This window comes from Malus sylvestris, chromosome 11 (genome assembly GCF_916048215.2).
Source record: "Malus sylvestris chromosome 11, drMalSylv7.2, whole genome shotgun sequence".
Taxonomy (NCBI): Eukaryota; Viridiplantae; Streptophyta; class Magnoliopsida; order Rosales; family Rosaceae; genus Malus; species Malus sylvestris.
Genome location: NC_062270.1, coordinates 12,258,063 through 12,281,617, shown reverse-complemented (window position 1 = coordinate 12,281,617; position 23,555 = coordinate 12,258,063). Strand labels below are relative to the sequence as shown.

The 23,555-nt window shown below is 35.0% G+C and overlaps 2 protein-coding genes across 3 annotated transcripts; one reads left to right on the top strand and one right to left on the bottom strand.

Moving 5' to 3' along the window:
- The first annotated feature begins 15,906 nt into the window (after positions 1-15,906).
- Positions 15,907-22,217, top strand: LOC126588658 (uncharacterized). Of its 2 annotated transcripts, none has more exons than XM_050253758.1 (15): positions 15,907-16,023; positions 16,395-16,556; positions 16,669-16,777; positions 16,855-16,977; positions 17,244-17,348; positions 18,584-18,667; positions 18,757-18,872; positions 19,037-19,138; positions 19,248-19,361; positions 19,488-19,544; positions 19,937-20,003; positions 20,151-20,204; positions 20,833-20,907; positions 21,457-21,492; positions 21,839-22,217. In XM_050253758.1, the coding sequence occupies exons 2-15, from the start codon at positions 16,537-16,539 to the stop codon at positions 21,929-21,931; spliced, it is 1,155 nt and encodes a 384-aa protein (XP_050109715.1). In that variant the 5' UTR covers positions 15,907-16,023; positions 16,395-16,536; the 3' UTR covers positions 21,932-22,217. The 2 variants fall into 2 exon arrangements, with proteins under 2 accessions (XP_050109715.1, XP_050109714.1); XM_050253757.1 differs by having other exon boundaries at positions 21,457-21,504.
- A 551-nt stretch (positions 22,218-22,768) lies between these two features.
- LOC126590239 (NAC domain-containing protein 101-like) lies at positions 22,769-23,317 on the bottom strand. Its single transcript, XM_050255742.1, has one exon. The coding sequence runs from the start codon at positions 23,315-23,317 to the stop codon at positions 22,769-22,771; it is 549 nt and encodes a 182-aa protein (XP_050111699.1).
- Between the last annotated feature and the right edge of the window lie 238 nt (positions 23,318-23,555).

Sequence of the window (23,555 nt, the reverse complement as noted above, 5' to 3'; positions counted from 1 at the left end):
CGACTCTACACTGGTGTACTGATGGCTCTTGTGTTTTAATTTTTGGTGAACGGAATCTGAAGAAAAAAATATAGTTGCAGAGCGGTAGACCGGAACTTGTGAAGAAGATGAAGCCTTCATTTGTTCTTCCTATACGGCGTCGTTTGGCAAAAGTTCTGACCCCCACTCGTTTGTTTACCCATTTTTCACTTTTGTTTTCTCTTCTGACCCCACCTTTTCTCATTTACCCATTTTCCCCCCTTTTTTTTCTTCTCTTATGACCCCACCTTCTTTGAGTTTGTTTACCCTTTTTTACTAATGTTTTATTTATTCTTGTAAGTTTTATTTTCCATTTTTCTTTTTTCTTTTCTCTTTTAAAATCCCCACCATATTTACCTTAAACTGCACATTATATATAAATATTGTATTATTATTATAAAAAAAAAACATAAATACTATTTAATGTTTATTCATATGATGTATAATAAATTAATTTAAATTCGCCTAGTCCGCTGAGGCTCTCGTCTAGATCTCGCTTAGGCGCTAGACACCAACCCACCGCCGGCTAGCACCCTAACATCTTTTAGAACTTAATCTTAGGCGCTAGACACCAACCCACCGCCGGCTAGCACCCTAACATCTTTTAGAACTTAATCTTAGCCAATTTAAGCTTCTTACATTGGTTTTGATGTTACTGCTTATAGGATAATGCTACATGAACCAAATTTTTTAAACCAAATTCGGAAACCAAATGATGATTGGATTATTAGTTAGGTGTTGATTAACATGCTTATTTCCTATTTGTGACACATAATTTATTTTGCAATTTTGGTTTAAAATTTCGATATCCCTAACATTATTCCCGCTTACAACCGCTCCGGTGATAGAGCATTTTCTTCTATGAATATTGTCAAAACTCTGCACTCTTTAATGTGAAAGCAACCGCTTTGGTTGAACCTTGCACACTTTTGAATTTCGCCCTTTCCCTTGACAATTCCTGACTTCACCACTGAATGTGGAGGTAATCTTCTCAAAGAACCTCGAGGCTTTAATTAGTAATAACCCCATGTTTGGTAACTTCCGTGGTATTGTAGGCATTATGACTCCTTAACTTTGAACTATAACTTTATTACTTATTATATTTTTTTTATATAGACTTGTTATGATATGTCTCAAATAATAACGCGATGTTAGGCCTCGCTGTTAAAGAAAATGTAGAAATATAGAGAATAATCCGAAAGATGACATTGAGGTACAACTTGAATCGATTCTTTAAAGTGTTATTTGCCCCCACTCGAATGAGTTTGCTAAAGGGTTCTTGGCAAATCACTTCCAGTATACAACAAAGTATGGAATATTCGATTAGCAAAACCGAATTATATTCCCTTAGAAATAACTAGAAAGAAATTGTATGAATGTGGTGGAGAGAGAAGAGAGAGCAAGGAAATTGTGTATACAACAAATTTCTGAATAATTCCTTTTCTACTAATGTCACCAATATATATAGAGAGAATTGCACCTTTTAGACATATCTTTTGGTTTTGGGTGTGTCCTCTCACCATGAGATACAACTGAACATTGCAACAATGTTTCTAATGGATATGTCTGATACAAGAGGCGTAAAGGAATGCATTAATAGATAAAAGGTGCACTGTTTCATTTCAAAATGTGTGATTATTGGGTTGAATCCCATCTCGTCAAACAGCTGCACACACACACACACACACACACACACACACACACACACACTTGCATCTTCTTAATCTACAAGTCAGGTTCATTTTCAGTCTTTCAATCTACAATCTATCTTATCTGTTAATCTTCTAAGTATGTTTGTTCGGCTCCCCAACCAAACAGTAAGGCGTGTTCCAAACAATAAGTCCCAGGAAAGGCATAAGTGGATCACATGAGCGGGGAAAGAGTTTAGCTAATACGCGGGGAAGGTGACGCATTTAAATTTTATGTATTTTGTTTGCCTATATTGTGAACTTCATGAGTAGATTATTTAGATCTAATTCAATGGTCAGCACTAGCTCTAGATCCAGTCTAGGTATTATTCCAGACACTTTTAATGAAGAACAAAAACCTAATTTTCAAACTGATGACAGTGTTGAGTTTGGAGATTGGAATATCCCCAAGGTTTCATGTAAAAACATTTACAAAAAGAAATTGTCAGTAGCCTCATTTAGAAGTGAACATCATGTTAAGACGGTTGAAAAAGCTTATGCTCTTAGTAAAGAACATGAAACTTGTCAATTATTTTCTTCTGAACAAATAAAAACACACAGAAAAGATGGTCATAACTATATTCACATAGGCTTAGTTCAAATAGCCGAAAAACCTTTAGCACGTAGAGGCCTTAATACCTCTATTTTGTTATGCCTTCGAGATGCTAGATTCACTAACTTTAGTGATAGTATACTTGGAATGATTGAATCCAGTCTTTACAATGGACCTATCCATTTTGGTTGTTTTCCAGACCTTACCATAAGTCTTTCAGATCCTCATATGTTGAAAGCACTCACATTAAACATTAAAACTTCAAGATACTAAGTCCTTGAAGGAACACAGCATTTGGCATTAATATATCGAGTTTACTATAAAGTCACTGGCACAAACATGAATTTCCAAACCTTAACCAAAAGTCATAGAGACCATACACTCTTAATCCAAACCAACCAAGAAAATGCAAATATCAAAGTTCACAGAACCATTTGGTGGTCAGATATCAGTATACCTTCAGATTGGTGTTTAATCAATGAAAGCAAACCAGTAGCCATCCAAAACAGTCTAGTCAACCTCTACAATATAGAACAATACTTTGATGAGACTGTTAAAATTAACTTTGACCATCCAGCTAGAAAATATTGTGAGTTGGTCCACTCACATAGATCATTTGCTCCTAGCAAAAATTCTTTTTCTGGATCCATACCAACCGATAGGATGGGTCAAGATCAGGAATTAATCAATTCATTAGCCAATAGGAAATTAAAAGCAGTAAACACCAGTTCTTCCGTTACCCAACAAGAATTAATAAATGATTTGATAAATATCAAATTAAAATCAGTAGAAACCACATCCCAGGTAACACATCCCGTCTACCAACCTCATACTCAAGATCAAGGAGAACAAACTTCTCCAACAAGATTTGACTTTGAAGCAAGTTAGGTTAACCATTAACTTTTAGTTTTAAATAAACCTTTTAAATGGAACAAAAAAACGGCTCAATGCTGACATTGAAGCTACACAGAATGTTCCTCGAAGAAATATTTTCAGAAACAAATATACCAAAGAACAAAAATTAGAAATTTATAAGGAATGGACTTTATGGAAACCCATAGGTTTGAAGTATTTTTCTTCGATTATGTTGAAAAGTACTATGAGCCTGCAAAAAAATTAGAGGTAATAACCAAAGAAAATTGGCTTAAAGAAGACAAAACTATTGTCTCCTCCAGCCATCCCCCACAAGAAACAATTCTCATCAAAACGGCCAATACACAAATTCCAACTACTCCTTTTAAACTTCCCAAGGAAGATGCAGGAGTTAAGCCAGTCATTGAACAAAACAATTTTACTAACCAGAGTCTTCATAACATAGGAAAACAATTAGATAAAATTGAAACTAAAATTGACAAACTTTCTCAACCAAAATCAACGATCAGGGAAAAACCCCTGATTAATTTCCAGAATATTCCTCAAAGGCCACAGCCTTGAAAACAACCTTGACAAGCCAAAAAATAGATCAAATGTTATTAGAATTAAAACAAAAAAAAATAGTTCATGTTTTAAATCACCCAAATGAATCTCAATCAGAAATATCTTCAAAATCCTCTGAGTCAGAAACTGATTCAGATTCCATCCGAAAAGTTGAACAAGCTTTTCAAAACCTTGAACTTAAAAGAATTACAAATAAAAGAGTCAATCCAACATCCCTTACCAAAAATTGGTATCCCAGACCAACACCTCCGGACATTCAATTCGAAGAACGAAACATCCAAAATCAATTCTCAATCCCTTCTAATAAACTCTATGACTGAAATATAGATGGTTTATCAAAACAAGAACTTCTCAACAAACTTCAACATATCTCTATGGTTGCTAATAGCTATATTACCAATCATAATCTCAACCAATCACAAATTGTCGACCTTTTGGTCACTGGATTTACAGGAATACTGTATTCCTGGTGGGAAAAGCATCTCACTGAACAGTCCAGAAATGAAATAAAAAATGCTGTTAAAAAAGATGAAGAAGGAATACCTATTTTTGATGAACAAATTGGGCAAGGTGTCCTAGATGCAGTTAACACTTTACTCTTAACAATTATAGAACATTTCATAAGAACACCTAGTAATCTCACCTCTAGGATTCACGACCAACTAAGTAACTTAAGATATCCAACCTTAAGTGACTTCAGATGGTATAAAGATGTTTTTATGTCTAGGGTTATGCTTAGAGAAGATAGTAATCAACCATTTTGGAAAGAAAAATTCATTAATGGGTTACCAAACTTGTTTGCTCACAAAATTTGAAATGGCTTAGTAAACAAGGAAGGGATCATACTATATCATACCCTTACTTATGGAAATATAATTAATATTATCCAAAAGGAAGGATTGAAGATGTGTATCAATATGAAAATTTCAAAACAAGTTAATAAAGATAAAATCATCTCCAAATACGAATTAGGAACGTTCTGCGAACAATACGGGTTACCCCCAATTGCTCCCTCCAAGAAAAAGTAAAAATCATAAACTTACAACAAATACCCCAGCAAGAAATATCATAGATACAATAAATTCAAAAATAAGAATTTTGAAACAAATAAATTTTACGAAAAACCCAAAAACTCTAATTGGAAGAAGAAATCTTCCAAAAAATTCCATCCTAAAGACCAAAGCCAAAAGGGTAAATGCTACAAATGTGGTAAATTTGGCCATTACACCAACAAATGTAGAGTCAAGAAAACCATCAATCAGCTGAAAATCTCTTACGAAGAGAAATTACAGCTTATCCAAGTTTTGGAACTCAAAGACACTGACCATAGTCAATCCGAAGATGATTTGGTTTCTGATTCATCTTCTTCACACAATTCTTCAAGTAGTCCTTCTTCTCCCAACATTAAGATAGGATGTAATAATACTTGTTGTAATAACAAGATCTCAGTCCTTAACAAACAAGAAGAACAAGAAGATCTTCTTATTGAACTAATAAGCAAAGTCGATGACCCCGAATTAAAATCATTCTATTTAAAGAAACTCAAAAAATTGGTCTCCCAAGAAGAAACCAGTACCAGTCAACCCCAATCATCTCAAAAAATTAGCATTAGCACAACTTTAGAACGACTCAATAAACCTAAGAAAGAAATCACTATAAAAGATTTACAACGAGAAGTAAACAAAATCAAGGAAGAAATTAAATTCCTAAAGTCAGATAATACAGAAATTCACACTCATCTCACCAAAATTCATACTCAGACACTAGTCAACCATGAAAACACTAATTCTTCTTCTAGTTATGATTCAGACTCCCAGTCTAAAGAAAAATCCACAGAAGATCTAGTTTTAGGTCTTTTAGACAAAATAAGAATCCAGAAATTGTATTCTAAAATTAAAATAATCATTGAAGATTTTCACTTAGATACAATTGCCCTAATAGATTCAGGTGCATACTTGAATTGTATTCAAGAATGATTAATTCCTACTAATTATTTTCATAAGTCATCAAAAATACTTAGTGCTGCAAATCAATCACCAATGCAATTAAAATATGAAATTCCAAAAGCACATGCTTGCCAAGACAATGTTTGTTTTAAAACTTCGTTTGTTCTAATTAAGAACATTTTGGATCCAGTCATCTTATGACTCCCTTTGCTAGCTCTTCTCTATCCTTTTAAGGTTCATCACAATAGGATATCTACTAAGATGTTAGGTCAAAAGATCACCTTTGAATTCTGTACTGAAACAGACCTCAGAAAATTACACCAACTCCAAAGAGATAGTATCTCAAAATCCATCAATCTTGTAAACCACAAATCACAACAATTTAAATTTTTAAAAGAAGAAATTCATCACAGAAGAATTCAAGAACAGCTAACAAATAAATCTTTGTTAGAAACTATTGATAAGTTTCAAAAGAAACTTGTTAATGAGATATGTTCTGATATCCCTAATGCCTTTTGGCACAGAAAACAACATATTGTCAAACTTCCTTATATAAAGGATTTTGATGAAAAGAAAATACCTACTAAGGCCAGACCCATCCAAATGAGTCAAGAAGTTATGGAATTCTACAAAATAGAAATCCAGGAACTCCTTAATAAAGGGATAATTAGGAAAAGTAAGTCATCGTGGTCTTGCCCAGCTTTTTATGTCCAAAAAAAAGCCGAATTAGAAAGAGGAACTCCCAGATTTGTTATTAACTACAAACCTCTCAATGAAGTTTTGGAAAGGATTCAGTATCCAATCCCTAATAAAAGAGATTTAATCAAAAGGCTTAGTCAAGGAGTTATTTTTTCAAAATTTGATATGAAGTCTGGATTTGGGCAGATTCAAATTTGTCTCTGCAACCAAGATTAAGTTATTTCAAACCAAAATTAGATTTTTAGGATACAATATCCATCAGTCAACCATCCAACCTATAGACCGTGTCATCCAATTTGCAGGTAAATTTCCTGATGAAATCCCTGACAAAACCCAATTACAGAGATTTCTAGGATCATTAAACTATGTTGCAGAATTTTATCTACATCTCAGACAACAATGTAAACCTTGTTTGATCCCCTCAAGGAGAATCCTCCGCCTTGGTCTCACCTTCATACTTCTATAGTCCTACAAATTAAAACACATGTCAAGACATTGCTTTGCCTTGGCATTCCAACTCCCAACTCTTTCAAGATTGTTGAAACTGATGCCTCTGACATTAGTTATGGAGGTATCCTCAAGCAATCCATCTCCTCCGTATCTCCTAAACAAATTATTCATTTCCATTCAGGAGTATGGAATCCAGCACAAAGTAATTATAGTACTATTAAGAAAGAGATATTATCTATCGTATTATGTATTAGCAAATTTCAAGATGATTTATTAAATCAAAAGTTTTTTGTCAGAGTTGATTGCAAATCTGCAAAACATGTTTTACAAAAAGATATTCAAAACATTGCATCAAAACAAATTTTTGCACAATGGCAAGCCATATTAAGTATTTTTTATTTTGATATTGAATACATTAAAGGCAGCCATAACTGCATTCCTGATTTCCTAACCAGATAATTTTTGTAGAGGAAGAATGTCAGGACAAAAGCCTAATCAAAGAAAGCTTCCAACCACCTTACCACCACCAAAACAAGAATCGAGCTCAGATTCTTCATCAGCCTTAGCCATGACCAACCGATTCACACCAAGACCAAACTACCAAACGACATTCGTCAGTTAGTATGATCCATATTCATCCCACTACCCATCATCATCAAGCCAATCAATTAGTTATACTAAAACATCTCCATATGTTAATAAATCACCCAAGGAATACCTTTTCAACATACCTCCCAATATCTCCCAAGAATAAACATCAGCCAAAATAGCCAAAACGGTATTCTCGGCCAATTTCTATTATTTACCAAATGCACCACATAATAGTCTCAAATATTATAAGTCATTCTCAGTGAAACTAAATCCATTGCTATTAAGCCAATTTTTAATACAACTCATGCAAACAAAATTTTGTACCATTCCCTTCACATTGGAAAATTCCTAACAGAGACAGAATAGGGACTACCCCTTTACACATCCAAACCTCTTCATTCTCAGCATGTTCTTATTCCCAATAACAAATACAATTATTTTGATTATATCGACGCTTGGTCTAACATTTTTCTTCACCAAATAGAAGACTTTAGTCATTCATGGTTTACTATTTTTGATAAAAGTTTCAGATTGAATTTCCCAACATAGTTTCCCAGATGGTGGTCATCTTATGGCCCAACAACCAGCCTCCTTCCCGAGGATCTCATGCAAATCTTATCAGATAATTTTCAAAAGAAATTCAACAGAAGCAGATTCAACCACTTCATCACCCTTGTTCCTTCGTTCATGGCCAAATACAAAATCCTGTGGATAATGAAGTGGAATTATGAAGTTGAAATTGGCGAAGTCTATCGATAAAGAGCAGTCAAATGGTGGGACAAGTTCAATCATCAGAAGATCATCAGCCTAGTCCTCTCTAACTTTCCCGTCATTCAAGCCCAAGTTCAAGCCATTTCGGCACAACCAGTCCAGCAGAAAATGGCATTGCCAACAGTCCCAGAACAATCCTTATCAGACATTAGTCATTCTTCATCTCTCAAATGCACTTCTAAGTCATCCAAGTCGAGTTCGAAAAAGAAAGAAAAATCTTCCCAGCTCAAGGACCTTGCCCAACAATTACTTGCAGAAGTAACCATGCTCCACATTGAAGACTCAGACTCCAAATCTTCTGACGCATCCTCTTAACAACCAGCTAACACGGAAAAAACCAAATGGGCAGATTACCAGGATTCCCAAGACCCATTTGATTTGTAATCATTAATTGTAATAATTTACTCACGTAATCGAATAGTATTTTGCATGTAATTCCAATAGGAAAATGTCTCTCTCAGTACCAAAAGTAGCAGTCGTCATCACTGACAGAAATCATTCTGGATTCCAGACAAGTTACTGTTTATGAATAGTAAAATCACTTTTACTATTCATCCATCATTTCATCCCTCAATCATGGCCCGTGCCTCCACAGTTGTTTACTTTCGGCCCGTGCCTCAACAATCATTTACTTTAGCATCTTCCAGCTCAGAGACAGTTGGGTTTCTCACTTCAATCATCACTCCTGAGTCCATAAAAGAAAGTATTATCCATCAAAACGAAAGGGCTGAAAACTCTGCGAATTCTTTAGAACAAGAACAGAGTCCAATATTCAACTGCATACTGTATTCAGTTAAATTTTGTAAATACTTTTATTTTATGAAGTAATATGCCTGCGAGCATCATCATCTTTTCTTTCATCATCCAGCTTTGCTGAAACAATTGTAAGTTACAAAATAAGTTTTCAATAAACTTAATTTCAAATATATCCGCATCATTAATTTTAATTCATTATTTTCAATATGAAGAATATTTTTATCACAACTGATTTTGAATGGCATAAATGTCTTACTCCCAGTCAATTTATTGAGTATCTCATCTTCAAGGTAAATACCGATCAATCCTTTGTTTAGTTTTTCCTATATATTTATAATATTTGGTATGATATCTATACTCCCAATCATCATAATGTCTGTAGCCTTGGTTGTTGTCCCCATAACTTCACCCATTTTCAGTAGATAGTCGTTTTCCGTACCCATTATATATATGTTGCATTATATTATATTCTTAAAATATTCAACAACCCTTCCTTATTTTAAGAACATATATAGAAAATAATATTACAACAATTCTCTCTTTATAATTATCACAAGCATACCGATATAATTATGCATAAAATAAAGGTGTTTTTTGAATTAAACCTTTAATTAGTGTAAGTAATTCAAAGTTATAACAAATGCGATGGTGACCTAAGTTTAAACCAATTATTCTTATGTTAAAACTGGAATTACTACACACATGACTATGTCTTATTTCCTTAAAGAAATTTCTAAATTAATTAAGCACTATTATGGCCTTGTGCTTCATCCTGGTTTCACACACATTTACAAGAGAAAACCCAACTCTTGGTAGAAGCGGCACCACTTCTTATGTTTATATAGATGAGGTTCATTCCCATGTTCCTGCTACTATAGACATAACTACAAATAACCTCATTAAGAGATAAAACTCATCCTCCTAAACGTAGCAGTCTTGCACTGATCATCTTAGAATGAGCTATATATTAATTTTCAGTGCTTTCACAATCACTTATCAATAACTTGTTATTACCCATTAAACTGTTAAACTAGTGATGTTCTAGATAAAGTCGGGTTACCATTATTGGTGGCTAATTTTCAATAAAGGGTTTTAGCCCCATTCCACTAGATGTACTAACTACCAAAGCTCTTGAAAGTGCTTTCGTTAACGGATCCGTCAAGTTATTACTTGATTTAACATAAATAATATTAATAACTCCATCAGTTATTAATTGATAGACATATTCATGTCTTAAGCTAATATGTCTAGACTTTCCATTGTATACATTATTGTATGCTCTAGACAAAGTAGCTTCACTATGCTAGTATAAAGAAATGGATGGTATTGGTTGTGGCCACAACTCTATTTCCAATAATAAATTTCTAATCAATTCTGCTTCTTTACCTGTTATTGCTATAAATTCATATTCCATAGTTTAATGTGCTATACATGTTTGCTTCTTCGAAGCCCAAGAAATTGCTCCTCCGGCAATTGTAAAAATCCACCCTGATGTAGACTTATTATCATTAGCACTTGTTATCCAAATTGCATCTAAATATCCTTCAAGTACTGCTGAAAATTCAGAGTAAGTTAAACTTAGGTTAATAGTTCTTTTAAGAAAACCAAAAATTATATTTATTACTTTCCAATGAGCAGTACCTGGATGACTAGTGTATCTAGAAAGTTTGCTTACTGGAAATGCGATATTTGGCTTGGTACAATGCATGACATACATTAAACTTCCAATTACACTAGCATACTCAAGCTATGCAACGGACCTACCAGAATTATTAAGCAAAGTTTCATTAGGGTCATAAGGGATATTTGCTTCTTTTATTTGTAGATGCTTAAACTTAAGAAGCAATTTTTCTATATAATGTGACTGACATAAAGCGTAACCCCTATTATTCTTCTTTACTTTAATTCCCAAGATAGTATCCACTTCATTCAAGTCCTTCATTTTGAATTTTGAATTTAGATACTCTTTAGTTTCAGATACACCTTTCATGTTTGTACCAAAAATTAGAAAGTCATCAACGTATAAACATATAACAACACCATAATCATTTGTGAATTTAGAGTATATGCATTTATCAGCATTATTATGTCTAAATCCATATGATAAAATGACAATATCAAACTTTTCATGTCATTGTTTTGGTGTTTGCTTTAATCCATATAACAACTTGACTAATTTACAAACTTTCTTTTCATTTCCAGGGAGAACAAACCCTTCTGGTTGTTCCATATAGACTTCTTCATCTAAATCACCATTTAAAAAAGTCGTTTTCACATCCATTTGATGCACATGCAAATTATATAAAAAAGCCAATACAAACAATATTCTAATTGATGTAAGCCTAGCTACTGGTGCATATGTATCGAAATAGTTTATTCCCTTTTTCTGCTTAAAACCTTTGGCAACCAGCTTGGCTTTAAATGTCTGAATAGACCCATCTGTATTATATTTTCTTCTAAATACCCATTTACAACCTATTGCTTTTGATCCTTGGGGCAAGTCTACTAAAACCCATGTATGATTAGATATTAATGATTCAAATTCATCATCTATAGCCTCTTTCCAAAAGGCTGCATCTCTTGAAGTCAATGCTTCGCTTAGGCTTTTAGGATCTTCCTCAACATTCAACAATATGGGTATTTTCTGAAGAACTTTTGTTCTATTTCCTTCGACTAAAAATACAATAGATTGAGATGAAATAAAATCAGAGCCTAGAGTCTTTTCTTTTCTTACCCTTTGGCTTTTCCTTGGTTCATTAACAGTTTCAGACTGTTTTCTTTTCTCACCTTGAGAATGACTAGTAGACGGATTAGAGAAAGGTGTTTGATCATTCTCTTTTCCAGACACTGAGTAGTCATTATAGAATTTATTTTCTATAAATTCGACATCTCTAAACTTAACTACTTTGTTCGAGTCTAAATTAAGCAACATATATGCCTTTGAATTTTTTGCATATCCTACAAATATGCTATTAATTCCTCTTGGACCCAACTTGGATCTCTTAGGATCAAGCGCCTTATAAAAAGCTACACAACCTCATACTCTCAAATATGACAAATTTGATTTTCTTCCTTTCCAAATTTCATATGGTGACACATGTGTCTTCATAGATGTAATTCTATTGTGTATATGGCATGCAGTAAACAATGTTTCACCCCATAAATATTTTGGAGTATTAGCATTAATCATCATAGAATTAATCATTTCAGTGAGTGTCCTATTTTTTCTTTCTGCCAAACCATTTTGTTGTGGTGTATAGAATGCAGTTCTTTGATGTACAACACCATGCTCTTCACAAAAAAATATCAAATTCATGTGAAAAATATTCACCACCTCTATCACTACGAAGGTATTGAATTTTCCTTCCCTTTTGGTTTTCAACTTCAGCCTTATAGCGCTTAAAACACTCAAAAGCTTCATCTTTATTAGACAATAAATAAACATAAGTAAACTTAGAACAATCATCTATAAATGTGATAAAATATATTTTTCCTGCTCTTATTAAAATACCATTAAATTCACATATGTCAGAATGTATTAAGTCTAATAAATTTGTATGTCTTTCGGCAGTTGGAAAATGTTTCTTAGTCATTTTTGCTTGAATACATGTTTCACATTTATCATTATAATCATCATTGCAAGCAATTAAACCAAATGTGCGCATGTATTTTAAAGATCTAAAATTTATATGTGCTAAACGTAAATGTCATAAATAAGAGGAAGATTTAACAATATAAGCAGAAGAATTCACTTTATTATTAATACTTAGTTTGAACATCCCATCACAAGAATACCCATTCCCAACAAACATCTCATTTTTCGACATTATCAACTTGTCAGACTCTAGAACAGTCTTTATACCGTTCTAACATAATAAATTTGCAGACACAAGATTCTTTCTAATTTCTGGAACATGCAGTACATTAAGCAATGTCAATTTCTTCCCAGAAGTAAATTGAAGTTCAACGGTTCCTTTTCCTAGAACTTTGGTGGAATTATGATTCCCCATTAAAACTTCTTGATTGTCCGTTGATGCTTCATATGTCTTAAATTGTGTCTTGTCATTGCACACATATATAGTAGCTCCTGAGTCAAGCCACCAATCAGAGGATTTTATTGCCGCTGCCATATTCAGTTCGGTAATCATACCAATATGCATCATTGATACCATTGCAACAATGTTATCAATTCTAGAGTTTTCCACCATATTTGCATTATTGGTCTTATTGGCATATTTCTCACTTGCTTTTCTGTGTCTACAATCACGAATGTAATGACATTTCTTTCCACAATGGTAACAGACACCATTTGCATTCTTTTGATTGTTGTTGGAATTGATCTTCTTAAACTTCTATTTGTCAATTTTGACTTTGAAGTTCTTTTTATATTTGTTTCTTTCGACAATGTGAACTTTAGAGAAATCTTGATTTGATTTGCAAAATTCTTATCACGATTTCGAGTTTCCTCTTCAGTTTGAATACCCTTTTGCAAATCCTCCAAACTAATATCTTCCACCATGTGTAGAAGTTAATTTTAGCCCCCAACTATCATAGAATCCGGAATAACTATTTTAAGTTCACGAAGCTTTGAGACCAAGACCAATAATTCATGAACTTGGTCTAGGATGGGTTTGTCATCAAATATAGTGAATTCATAATATTTGAACATTAAAAATTTATCGGTACCTGTTTTTTCCGTTGTGTACTTGTGTTCAAGTGCTTCCTAAATTTCCTTTGGAGATTGAATGTGTGCATACAGGGCATATAAACGATCAAATAATGTGCCCAAGATGTGTCATCGACATACCAATTCATCTACTTCACGCTTCTTTCAATCACCAACTATATTGTCCGAGTCTTTGTCACTTGGTTCACAAATAGGCTCCAATTTTGGGTCCAACACATATATGACATTTAGAATAGTACGCATAAAACACATCTTGTCCTTCCATCAAGTGAAATTTGATCCATCAAATTTGTCTAACTTGTAGACATCGTGATTGATAATCTTCAAAGCTATGTTATCAGATTTGTTCTCCATGACGAAAATAACACTTTAAGATTGTTAGAGAAATTGGAGAAATATAGAGAATAATCCGAAAGATGACTTTAAGGTACGACTTGAATTGTTTCCTTAAAGTGTTATTTGCCCCCACTCGAATGAGTTTGCTAAAGGGTTCTTGGCAAATCACTTTCAGGATACAACAAAGTATGGAATATTCGATTAGCAAAACCGAATTATATTCCCTTAGAAATAACTAGAAAGAAATTGTATGAATGTGGTGGAGAGAGAAGAGAGAGCAAGGAAATTGTGTATACAACAAATTTCTAAATAATTCATTTTCTACTAATGTCACCAATATATATATATATATATATATATATATATAGAGAGAGAGAGAGAGAGAGAGAGAGAGAGAGAATTGCACCTTTTAGACATATCTTTTGGTTTTTGGTGTGTCCTCTCACCATGAGATACAGCTAAACATTGCAACAATGTTTCTAATGGATATGTCTGATACAAGAGGCGTAAAGGAATGCATATGTACAGAATGCATTATGTCTTTTCGCCAATAGATAAAGGTGCACTGTTTCATTTCAAAAGGTGTGATTATTGGGTTGAATCCCATCTCGTCAAACAATCGCATATATATGTGTTACATCATATTATATTCTTAAAATATTCAACACCTACCTTAGTGGTTGGGCATCGAATGTGATGACCATGGACCTCAAGTTGAGGGGGGCCTTAAAAAAATTATTTCTTACTTACAACTGAAGAGAAAAATCATTAAATTGTAGTACTAAGAGACAATTTTCTTGCATAAATTCAAATAAAAAACAAAATAGTCATAAATCATGTCCAAAACAACCCAAAGCCACTAACGTCACCAATACTAGTAATCGTGAATAGGCAGGAAGAGAGAAATATGAGAAACACATTTTGGGCTCGTTCGGAAGGACAGACACATATGATAGGATTTTGTATTTTGGATTAGTTAGGTTAAGATTGGGTATGTTGGGCTTTTCATTTATTGTTTGGATACAACAAGAGGAGGTGCGAGCCTATTAGACTTGTAACCCTTGTCAACAGACACGTTATGAAATGTGTAATTCCTGACTTAAATTCGAAATAAGAATCTCGTCCGCTATGCCTTTTAATCGCATCAAATAACGGCTTAGACACAAGTCTATTTTAATGTCCAGTAGCCTGTCCCATTCGGCCCACCAAATAGGCTAATCTTCATGGTTTGCAACATCACGCATTGTAACTGCCAAATAGCCATCCTTGAGGGATTTGGATCCTCTCCTGAGCTCATGGAGAGGATCCTCCTGACCCATCATCTTGGGCCGTTAGATTTTTATCCAACGGCTACAAACAGGGGGTCCCTTTAAAGTTATAATAATTATAGTCATTGGATAAAAATCCAACGGCCTACTATTATGGATCAGGAGGATCCTCTTCATTAGCTCAGGAGAGGATCCAAATCCATCCTTGAGTATGGGGGTGGGAGAAAGAGAAGAGAACCGAATGGTGCATCATTGGTGACTGCAATATCCACCATCCCATTTGTAATAATTGTCCTACAGATTTTACCACATGGGCCTAATTAGTTTTTGCCCAATGTGCCACCAAGTAGCCAAGGTCAACATTACATCTGATAACCATAATGAATGCCCCTACATTACACTTTGAAAAAAATATATATAGTTTTGGTTTACGATTTATAGAATGAAATTAATAAAAATGTCTCGATTCATGAATGCATTGAAAAGGAAAATAAAAAGGAATGAAATTAATGAAAATTTGCAAGTATTTTACTAATTCTATTTGTGTCCAATTAGATTTGACACGGAGAATCCATAGAAATGGAAACGTGGCATGTCATCGTATTTTTGGAAGTGTACACCTAAATTGTAATGTAAAATAATGTACGTGGCACGCATAGAAGCAGAGTATAAATAAAATCCCATGTACGTTTATCAAAGCTGGAGGAGCAAAGCGGGGAAAAAAATTGATCAAAACCAACAACTGTAGCCGTGGAAGTGCTGCAAACGCTGTGCCACTGCGTTCTCTCTCTCTGTGTCTCCGATACGATCTCCGGCCACCGCCGTAATCTCCAAACCCTAGAATCTCCGCAATGCCGTTCATGTTTTTCAAATATTTTTATTCCCAGTTTTCTGATCGTTAAACAAATTGAGAATGTGAATTTTAATTTTCGTTCAGGTTTTTTCCCTTTTTGTTTCGTTTCATAACGTTCATATGCTGAAATTGAATTTGGTTATTTAATCGAACGTTGGGATCATATGATATGAACTAATTTTGATAATATATAAATAAATTATGGGTTTGATGAAGAATGTGAAATGTGATGCGAGAAATGAGCAGGGGAGAATTATGGTATTGATTTTTTTTTTTTTTTTTTTTTGGGTCAAACAATTATGGTATTGATTTGGCTGTGGTTTTGATGTTGATTTTTTTAGGAGTGAAAGTTTGGGGATTTGTAGTTTGATAGAAGATTGTAGGACTGAAGAAGAATGCAATATTGGATTGAGAAGTTGCCGAATCAATTGAGTATTTTCTGGGAGTAAGCTCTTGAGTTGAGTCTCAGAGACAGCACCAATAATGGGCACTGTACAACGCAGGTAAGTGCGTATTGTCATGATGATCCCGAATACCCGATGCCTCATAAGATTGTTACATTTACTCTCTGTTCATCATTAGTTTTGTTTTTTTTGAATTTTTTTTTTTTTTCAGCGGGGTTAAAAAATCGAATGACAGTGCCAGGCTTATTTTCACTACAAGTTTGGGAGTTGTCTTTGGATTTTTCCTTGGTGTATCATTACCGTCAGTTTCTTTAAACAAGGTATATCGGCCTTCATCAGTATGTGCTTATGTCGAATTGGACGTGTATATGTATGTGATTTGTTTTGAATTTCACAGATTAGGTTACCTTCAAGCCTTATAACATCTCTTGATGATGTAGCCTTCACCCAATTGCGTAGACCTAGTACTCCCCCTTCAAACAAGAGTCTTGAAGATGAAGGATCAGAGGGTGTCCCTAAGGTACTTATTGTACTTATTGTACAAGATACTTCGCTTTTGTGGCATTTCAATTTTAAATTTGGTGACCGAATCCGTGGTTTTACATAATTTTGTCTATAATCCTACATTAATTAGTTCCCAAAATGTTTAGGATATAGTGTAGCCGGGGATTCCAGACCGCCATGGTCATAAACATTTATTCATAGTGCTAGTTTTTCACCCATAATTCATGTCCATCACATTCCAAGTAATAGTCCTTTCATATCCTTTTGTTAATTTTCTGGCAGATATATGTTCCAACAAACCCGCGTGGTGCGGAAACACTACCTCCAGGAATTATTGTTCCTAAATCTGATCTTTATATCCGGAGATTGTGGGGTGAACCCAGTGAGGTATGATATCTGATAGGCATAGTGAAAGTACCTGTACTGCACATATTTTAATTTTCAAAACATTATTAATTTTAGGGTAAATGGCCAAAATGGTCCCTAAGATTTGCATAACTCATCACTTTGGTCCCTGAGATTCCAAATCGATAAAAGTGGTTGTCCACCATCCATCATTTTGGTCATTCTGTTAAAAACTCTGTTAAGTGTCCCGGAGCTCTTGGCCGAAAGTTTGGGCAATTTTCAAAGCTTCGTAACTCAATCGTTTCTTAACCAAATTCGACCCATAATATATCAAAATGAAGATAGGAAAGTGTAGAATAAAATTATTCCTATTTTGAAGCCCAATGGTTGCCGGAAATTGCCGGAAAATAGCCTCAAAGTTGACTGGTCCAAGTGAAAACTTGAAAACTCGCTGGAAACTGGGTAAACTTTAAACGTTCATAACTTCTTCAATACTCAAGTGATTCAAAAACGAAAATCATACTTCTTGATGATACAAAGATAATGGTACCTTTTTGACGGCTAAATCACCGTGGTTTGGCTGGAAAACGGCTCGAAAGTGGCTGTTTTGGTCTCTAGTTTGCCACTTTCGAGCAGTTTTCCGGCGAGTTTTCAATTTTTCACTCGAACCAGTCAACTTTGAGGCTATTTTCCGGTCATCTCCAGCAATCATTGGGCTTTGAAATAGGTTTAATCTTATTCTACACCTTCCTATTTTCATTTTGATATATTATGGGTCGAATTTGGTTAAGAAACGATTGAGTTACGAAACTTTGAAAATTGCCCAAACTTCCGGCCAAGAGCTTCAGGACACTTAACGGAGTTTTTAACGGAATGACCAAAATGATGGATGGTGGACAATCTTAGGGACTACTTTTATCGATTTGGAATCTCAGGGATCAAAGTGATGCGTTATGCAAGTCTCAGTGACCATTTTGACAATTTACCCTTAATTTTATTGTTTATGTTGTATCCACATTTCTGAATGAATTAGGATCCGAGGGTTTTGGTTTAAGTAAAAAAGGCGGACTATGGAGATGGGTATTGGAAGGAAAGATTAGTTGGAGGAATATTGTGGAAATTTCTAGTCAAACTTTGTCTGTATGCAATGCACGATCTTGAAGTAGTAGTCTTACTCTTACTCTTACATGCCATCTTGGAGGCCGTTATGTATTTTGCATGTTGCTTAATAAACTTGGTCTGCAAAATGCTTATAATGACATTCTTGAACTCTGCAGGATCTGAAAGTAACGCCAAAGTATTTGGTATCATTTACTGTTGGTATAAACCAGAAAAAGAATATTGATGCAGCCGTTAAAAAGGTTGAAAAATGTGTTATCTCCTTTCTTTTTTTCTCTTAATTATTGATTTGATGTTCAAAAATACTGAGGTTCGATCTTACATTTGGTAGTTCTCCGAGAACTTCACAATATTACTCTTTCACTATGATGGCCGGACTAGTGAGTGGGAGGAGTTTGAGTGGTCAAAGAGGGCAATTCATGTTAGTGTGAAGAGACAAGCAAAATGGTAAGTCTCAATGGTGCTTTTCATAGTTTAAAGTTCTCATAGTGTGACCTTTTCAATTAACAAGCTTTTTAAAATTTAAACTCGTTGTCTTTTTCTTCTTATTGCTTTGTCATTTAGAAATGGATCCTTTGCAGCCAGTTGTCATACTGTCCATTGCTTTGCAGGTGGTACGCAAAGAGATTTTTGCATCCTGATATCGTAGCAACTTATGAATATATTTTCATTTGGGATGAAGATTTGGGAGTAGAACATTTCAATGGAGAGAAGTAAGTTGTCTTTCATCAAACATGGTTTCTGGTCTTACTTTATCCATTCATGTCTTCTTCTCATTCCCTTTTACCTTATTCTCCAATTAATGTTCCGTGTGATTACCAGATATATACATTTGGTCAAGAAATATGGTTTGGAGATCTCTCAACCTGGTCTTGAGCCCAATAATGGACTGACATGGGAGATGACAAAGAGGAGAGGTGACAGAGAAGTTCACAAGTACGCTCTTTCTCTTCTTTCACTCAATTCCCCTTGCCCCCTATACACTGACACTCAAAGCACCATGCAGATATAAATGTTCCATGTATTGGAAATTAATTTCCTTATGTCTGGATTGATAAACAGGGATACTGAAGAGAAACCAGGCTGGTGTAGTGACCCACATCTTCCTCCTTGTGCTGCGTATGATCTCTCTCTCTCTCTCTCTCTCTCTCTAGCATGATTTTCTGTGGACATGTATGTTGTTATGTGCATGCATATGGGTCTAACTGTCTAAGATTGTGTGTGTTTTCCTGCTCTCAAACAATATGCATACATCTTGGGTGCTTATAGAAAAAATTTAAAATAACATGGTCAATATTGAACATGAGCTGTATTCGGTCTAAGTGTTTACTAAGTTGTTCAGAGGGCATGCTTGTTATTATGGTTATACTTTTCGCAAGATTGAATGAACAACTTTAGCTTGAAGGAAGATTCAGTAGCTGGAAAAGGAGGGAGTTTGTTTTCTTTTAGTACTGGTCTCAGTTATAGTCAGAATGATTCTAACAGATCGACACTTCCATCTGAGTGTTCAGATTTGTGGAAATAATGGCCCCTGTCTTTTCTCGGGAAGCTTGGCGTTGTGCATGGCATATGATTCAGGTAAGGTGTATCGTTGTAATTTCTGGCTGGCTATTGATGTAGTCATTTACAATATCTTGCAGATGATATGATCTTCTATTTTGAAGGATTTTTTTTCTTTTTAAACTTCCCTGCAATGATAACAAAATGCTTGTTGTGTTCTTGTAGAATGATTTAGTGCATGGATGGGGATTGGATTTTGCTCTCAGAAGATGTGTAGAGGTTAGCAGTTTTTGCATTTTATTGTTCCTCTTCTTCGTATTTTCTTCCTAGGGTTTTTGCTGCTATGTTATTTTCCTTATATTGCTGGTTGTGTTTAAATTGCTCACTTCCAAACCTGCGTTTGATGATGCCTCTCACAGTTCCATTTAGTTGTCCTTTTATTGCCCCCCTCCATTTTCACTAGCTGAAAAATACTTTAAGAGAAGACTTTTAAAACTTTGTTAGTGATACTTATTTCTTTTGCATGAAAGTTCAGAGGTAATTTCATTTAATATCTGCAGAGGATTTCCATAAACGAAAAATCACGTACTGAGATTAAAAAATTAATTGCATAAAGTACAAGTAGGAGACTTTTAGTCAATAGGATTATGCCTAACCTCTTTGTTGGATAGATCATTTATGAGTTCTGCTCTCGATATGAGTGCCTGCGATTTACGAACATATTTATTAACATGTGTTTGAGATGTGGTATCTATTTCTGGAATTCAATTCATCTGGAGTAGTAAAAGTAGGCATGAGATAGCCTGTACCATTCTGGAAGCGTTGCAATTGCTAGATAAGCTAGGCTTTTCTATTCTTAAAAAAACCCTAATACTTTTGTTTTCTATGCTTTTTTTTGTCTCACCAGCCTGCACATGAAAAGATTGGTGTAGTTGATTCACAGTGGATTATTCATCAAGTAATTCCTTCTCTTGGGGGCCAGGTGAGTCATCGTTGGTATCTTTTCTAGATAGAGAATCCATGCATGTATCGGCATATTTATATGTATATCGTACATGGACTATGACCAAAACAAAAGTCATACATAGACGTCTGCCCTTCCCGTATAGGGTACAGTAATAGTTAAGCAATGCATACATCTTGCTTTGGTTAAGTGTTTAGAATATTATATGAAACATGAAACGGTTGATATTTGGTTATTATCTTATATAAGGATTGATACAGGTGTTGATGGGGAAGCTTATTAATAGTTTCTTGTTTTTTTACGCGATGTTTTTTTTTTTTTTTTTTTTTTTTTGTCAAAGCTTTTGACGTGATGGTGTTAGCACTCTGTCTGATGTGAGGTTATAATTGATAAGCTTTCTACTTTTAAATTGGTAACAAGCAATTTTCTACCTTGACAAGGAGGAAGTTATCATATCATTTTGTAGCTACTTGTTTTGTTGTTGTCGTGAATTGTGTTAAATCCTTATGTCATTGCTGTAATAAAATAAGCTGTTGATCTTGATCCTTCTTAAATCATCATGTTCAGGGAAATCAGGAGGATGGAAAAGCTCCATGGGAAGGGGTACGTGATATGGTAAAATAAGAAATCGTACTTTCTTTTTCTCTTATTGCCTTAAACTTTAGAAGTTTAGCTACCATCTCGATTATTTTCGATAATTTTTTCATGGTTGTGACCATTTAGACTATAATATCCCATGATTAGGCTTCCTTTCCATGTATTTACTGGATTAGTAAATCAACCTTTTCCATACTTTCTTCTGCTTTCAAATCCTTACATTCATAATTGTTGGGGGGAAAACTGCATAAACCTATTGTGTTCATTCCCATGTCATTCAATGCTACGTAGTAGTGGAAAAAATTCCGTGATTGTGACTGACTGGTTACTTTTCTTGCCTGGTTCCTTGCAGGTGAGAACAAGGTGCAAAAATGAGTGGGCTGAATTTCAGGCTCGCCTCCTTGGCGCAGACCAGGCATACCTTGCTCAGAAAGGAAGGGGGTAAATATACAATTATCCCGTTAAACAAAAGCCTTTACCCCCCACCCCCACACATCCCTCTGTCTCATTTTGTACATGTTTAGCTTGGACACAAAGGAGGGAGGGGAGGGTGTCGGAGGAGTCCAATTCCTATTGTAATGTTTTCTCCCTTTGCTGAGATGTATCTTAAACGTCGCTAGTTTTATCAGAGAAGAGAGAAGTTTACCGTCTGAGATCGACTGAGTCAAGTTTCTACCTTGTTCTTTTTCACCAAGGTACAGAAAATTTACCGTACCAGTTTCTTTCACCAAGGGAATTGTGGTCTGCGAAGGGAGTTGCATTCCAATTCTGAATGAATTCTGAAATTAAACTATTTATATACAGTACAGCACATCAATGCCATCAATTCCTCTGCGGCTGCTTGTTGGTTTTGCTTCTTCTCTAAACTGTCACTGGGTTAAAAGGCTGATTCATATGGTATCGATACGAAACGGGTGTTAAAGAAGATCTAAACTATTATTTAGATGTGTTTACGAGTTTGGAGATCAAATGATTAAGCTTTGGTTCATCAAACGATTTATTAAAATCGATTTTAAGGTCTAACTGGCGAGCAAGAACTTTTATTCTGGGTGCAAATGAAGGGAAAGCGTAAGATTTTCAAAGTATGAAATTCCGAGTAAATTTAAAATAAATTTGTTTGCAGAAATTAATCAAATAGCTTTAATATTTTTTAACATCTTACATATAACAATACTACTGAAGAAACGAAATTACAACCTCTATATAAAATTTAGTTACAGATTTTCAATGCCATCAACTAATTTGTATCTTAATATATCCATGATCTCTCCTCAGCTAATCATCAGTTGTTTCTCTTCTTCTTCCCGCCACTTTTGTCATTCTTCCGCAGCCGGCAAATCACAGAAGGAAATTCGTAGCGATCCTTTGAGGCCGTTTGAGCACGGCCGTCAGCACCAACAAGCAGACTATATTCATCTAAAATCCACCCTCCGTGCTCCTCCGACCCTCGATTCTCGTACAGGAACATTTTCTTCCTCCCCATAGGATTAGGGTGTCCGTCCTCATTGTAAACCAGCTTAGTGGGTTGTTTTTCGCTCCAAATGCCTTCCCCAATGTTGCGACGGATGCGCAAACCAGTCGGGGATAACCTCTCGAGCTCGCAGAAGAAATATAAGTCTTGATTAAAGTGGTCATCTCCTCCATATTCTTCCCAAATCTCCCATGGCTCTTTGAAGTCAAAGAGGTCCTCCTCATGCACATACTCGTTGTATGGCGGCAGTAACAGCTCACGCTTAACCGCCATCCTGTAAAGAAAGGAACGGATGATCTCTTGGTCCGTGGGTTGGAAGCAGAAAGCATAAGGCACAAGGGTCACAAGGGGTCCGACCATTGCAAACACAAAAAGAAAAGTGAAGTACGTGCGTGGTTCTTGTTTCTGTATATGTTTGCTTAAGTTTTGATGGGAAGAGAGAGCAAGAGACCAGTGATATTTATAAGCGAGTAGGCGTAGGAGTGGCCGAGTAGGAGTAGGAGTAGGAGTAGGAGTAGTATTATCCTAGGGTTAGTGAGTTGCTTGGAGAGCAAGGAATTGGAAGTAACTAGGGTTTTGGAATTTGAACTTAATAAGA

Excerpts from the sequence above, each read along its gene's own strand:
- LOC126588658 (XM_050253757.1), top strand. The coding sequence starts at position 16,537 with ATGGGCACTGTACAACGCAG. Across the intron at positions 16,978-17,243 it reads GATCAGAGGGTGTCCCTAAG|ATATATGTTCCAACAAACCC; the intron begins GTACTTATTGTA and ends ATTTTCTGGCAG. Across the intron at positions 18,668-18,756 it reads TTGATGCAGCCGTTAAAAAG|TTCTCCGAGAACTTCACAAT; the intron begins GTTGAAAAATGT and ends TACATTTGGTAG.
- LOC126590239 (XM_050255742.1), bottom strand. The coding sequence starts at position 23,317 with ATGGTCGGACCCCTTGTGACCCTTGTGCCTTATGCTTTCTGCTTCCAA.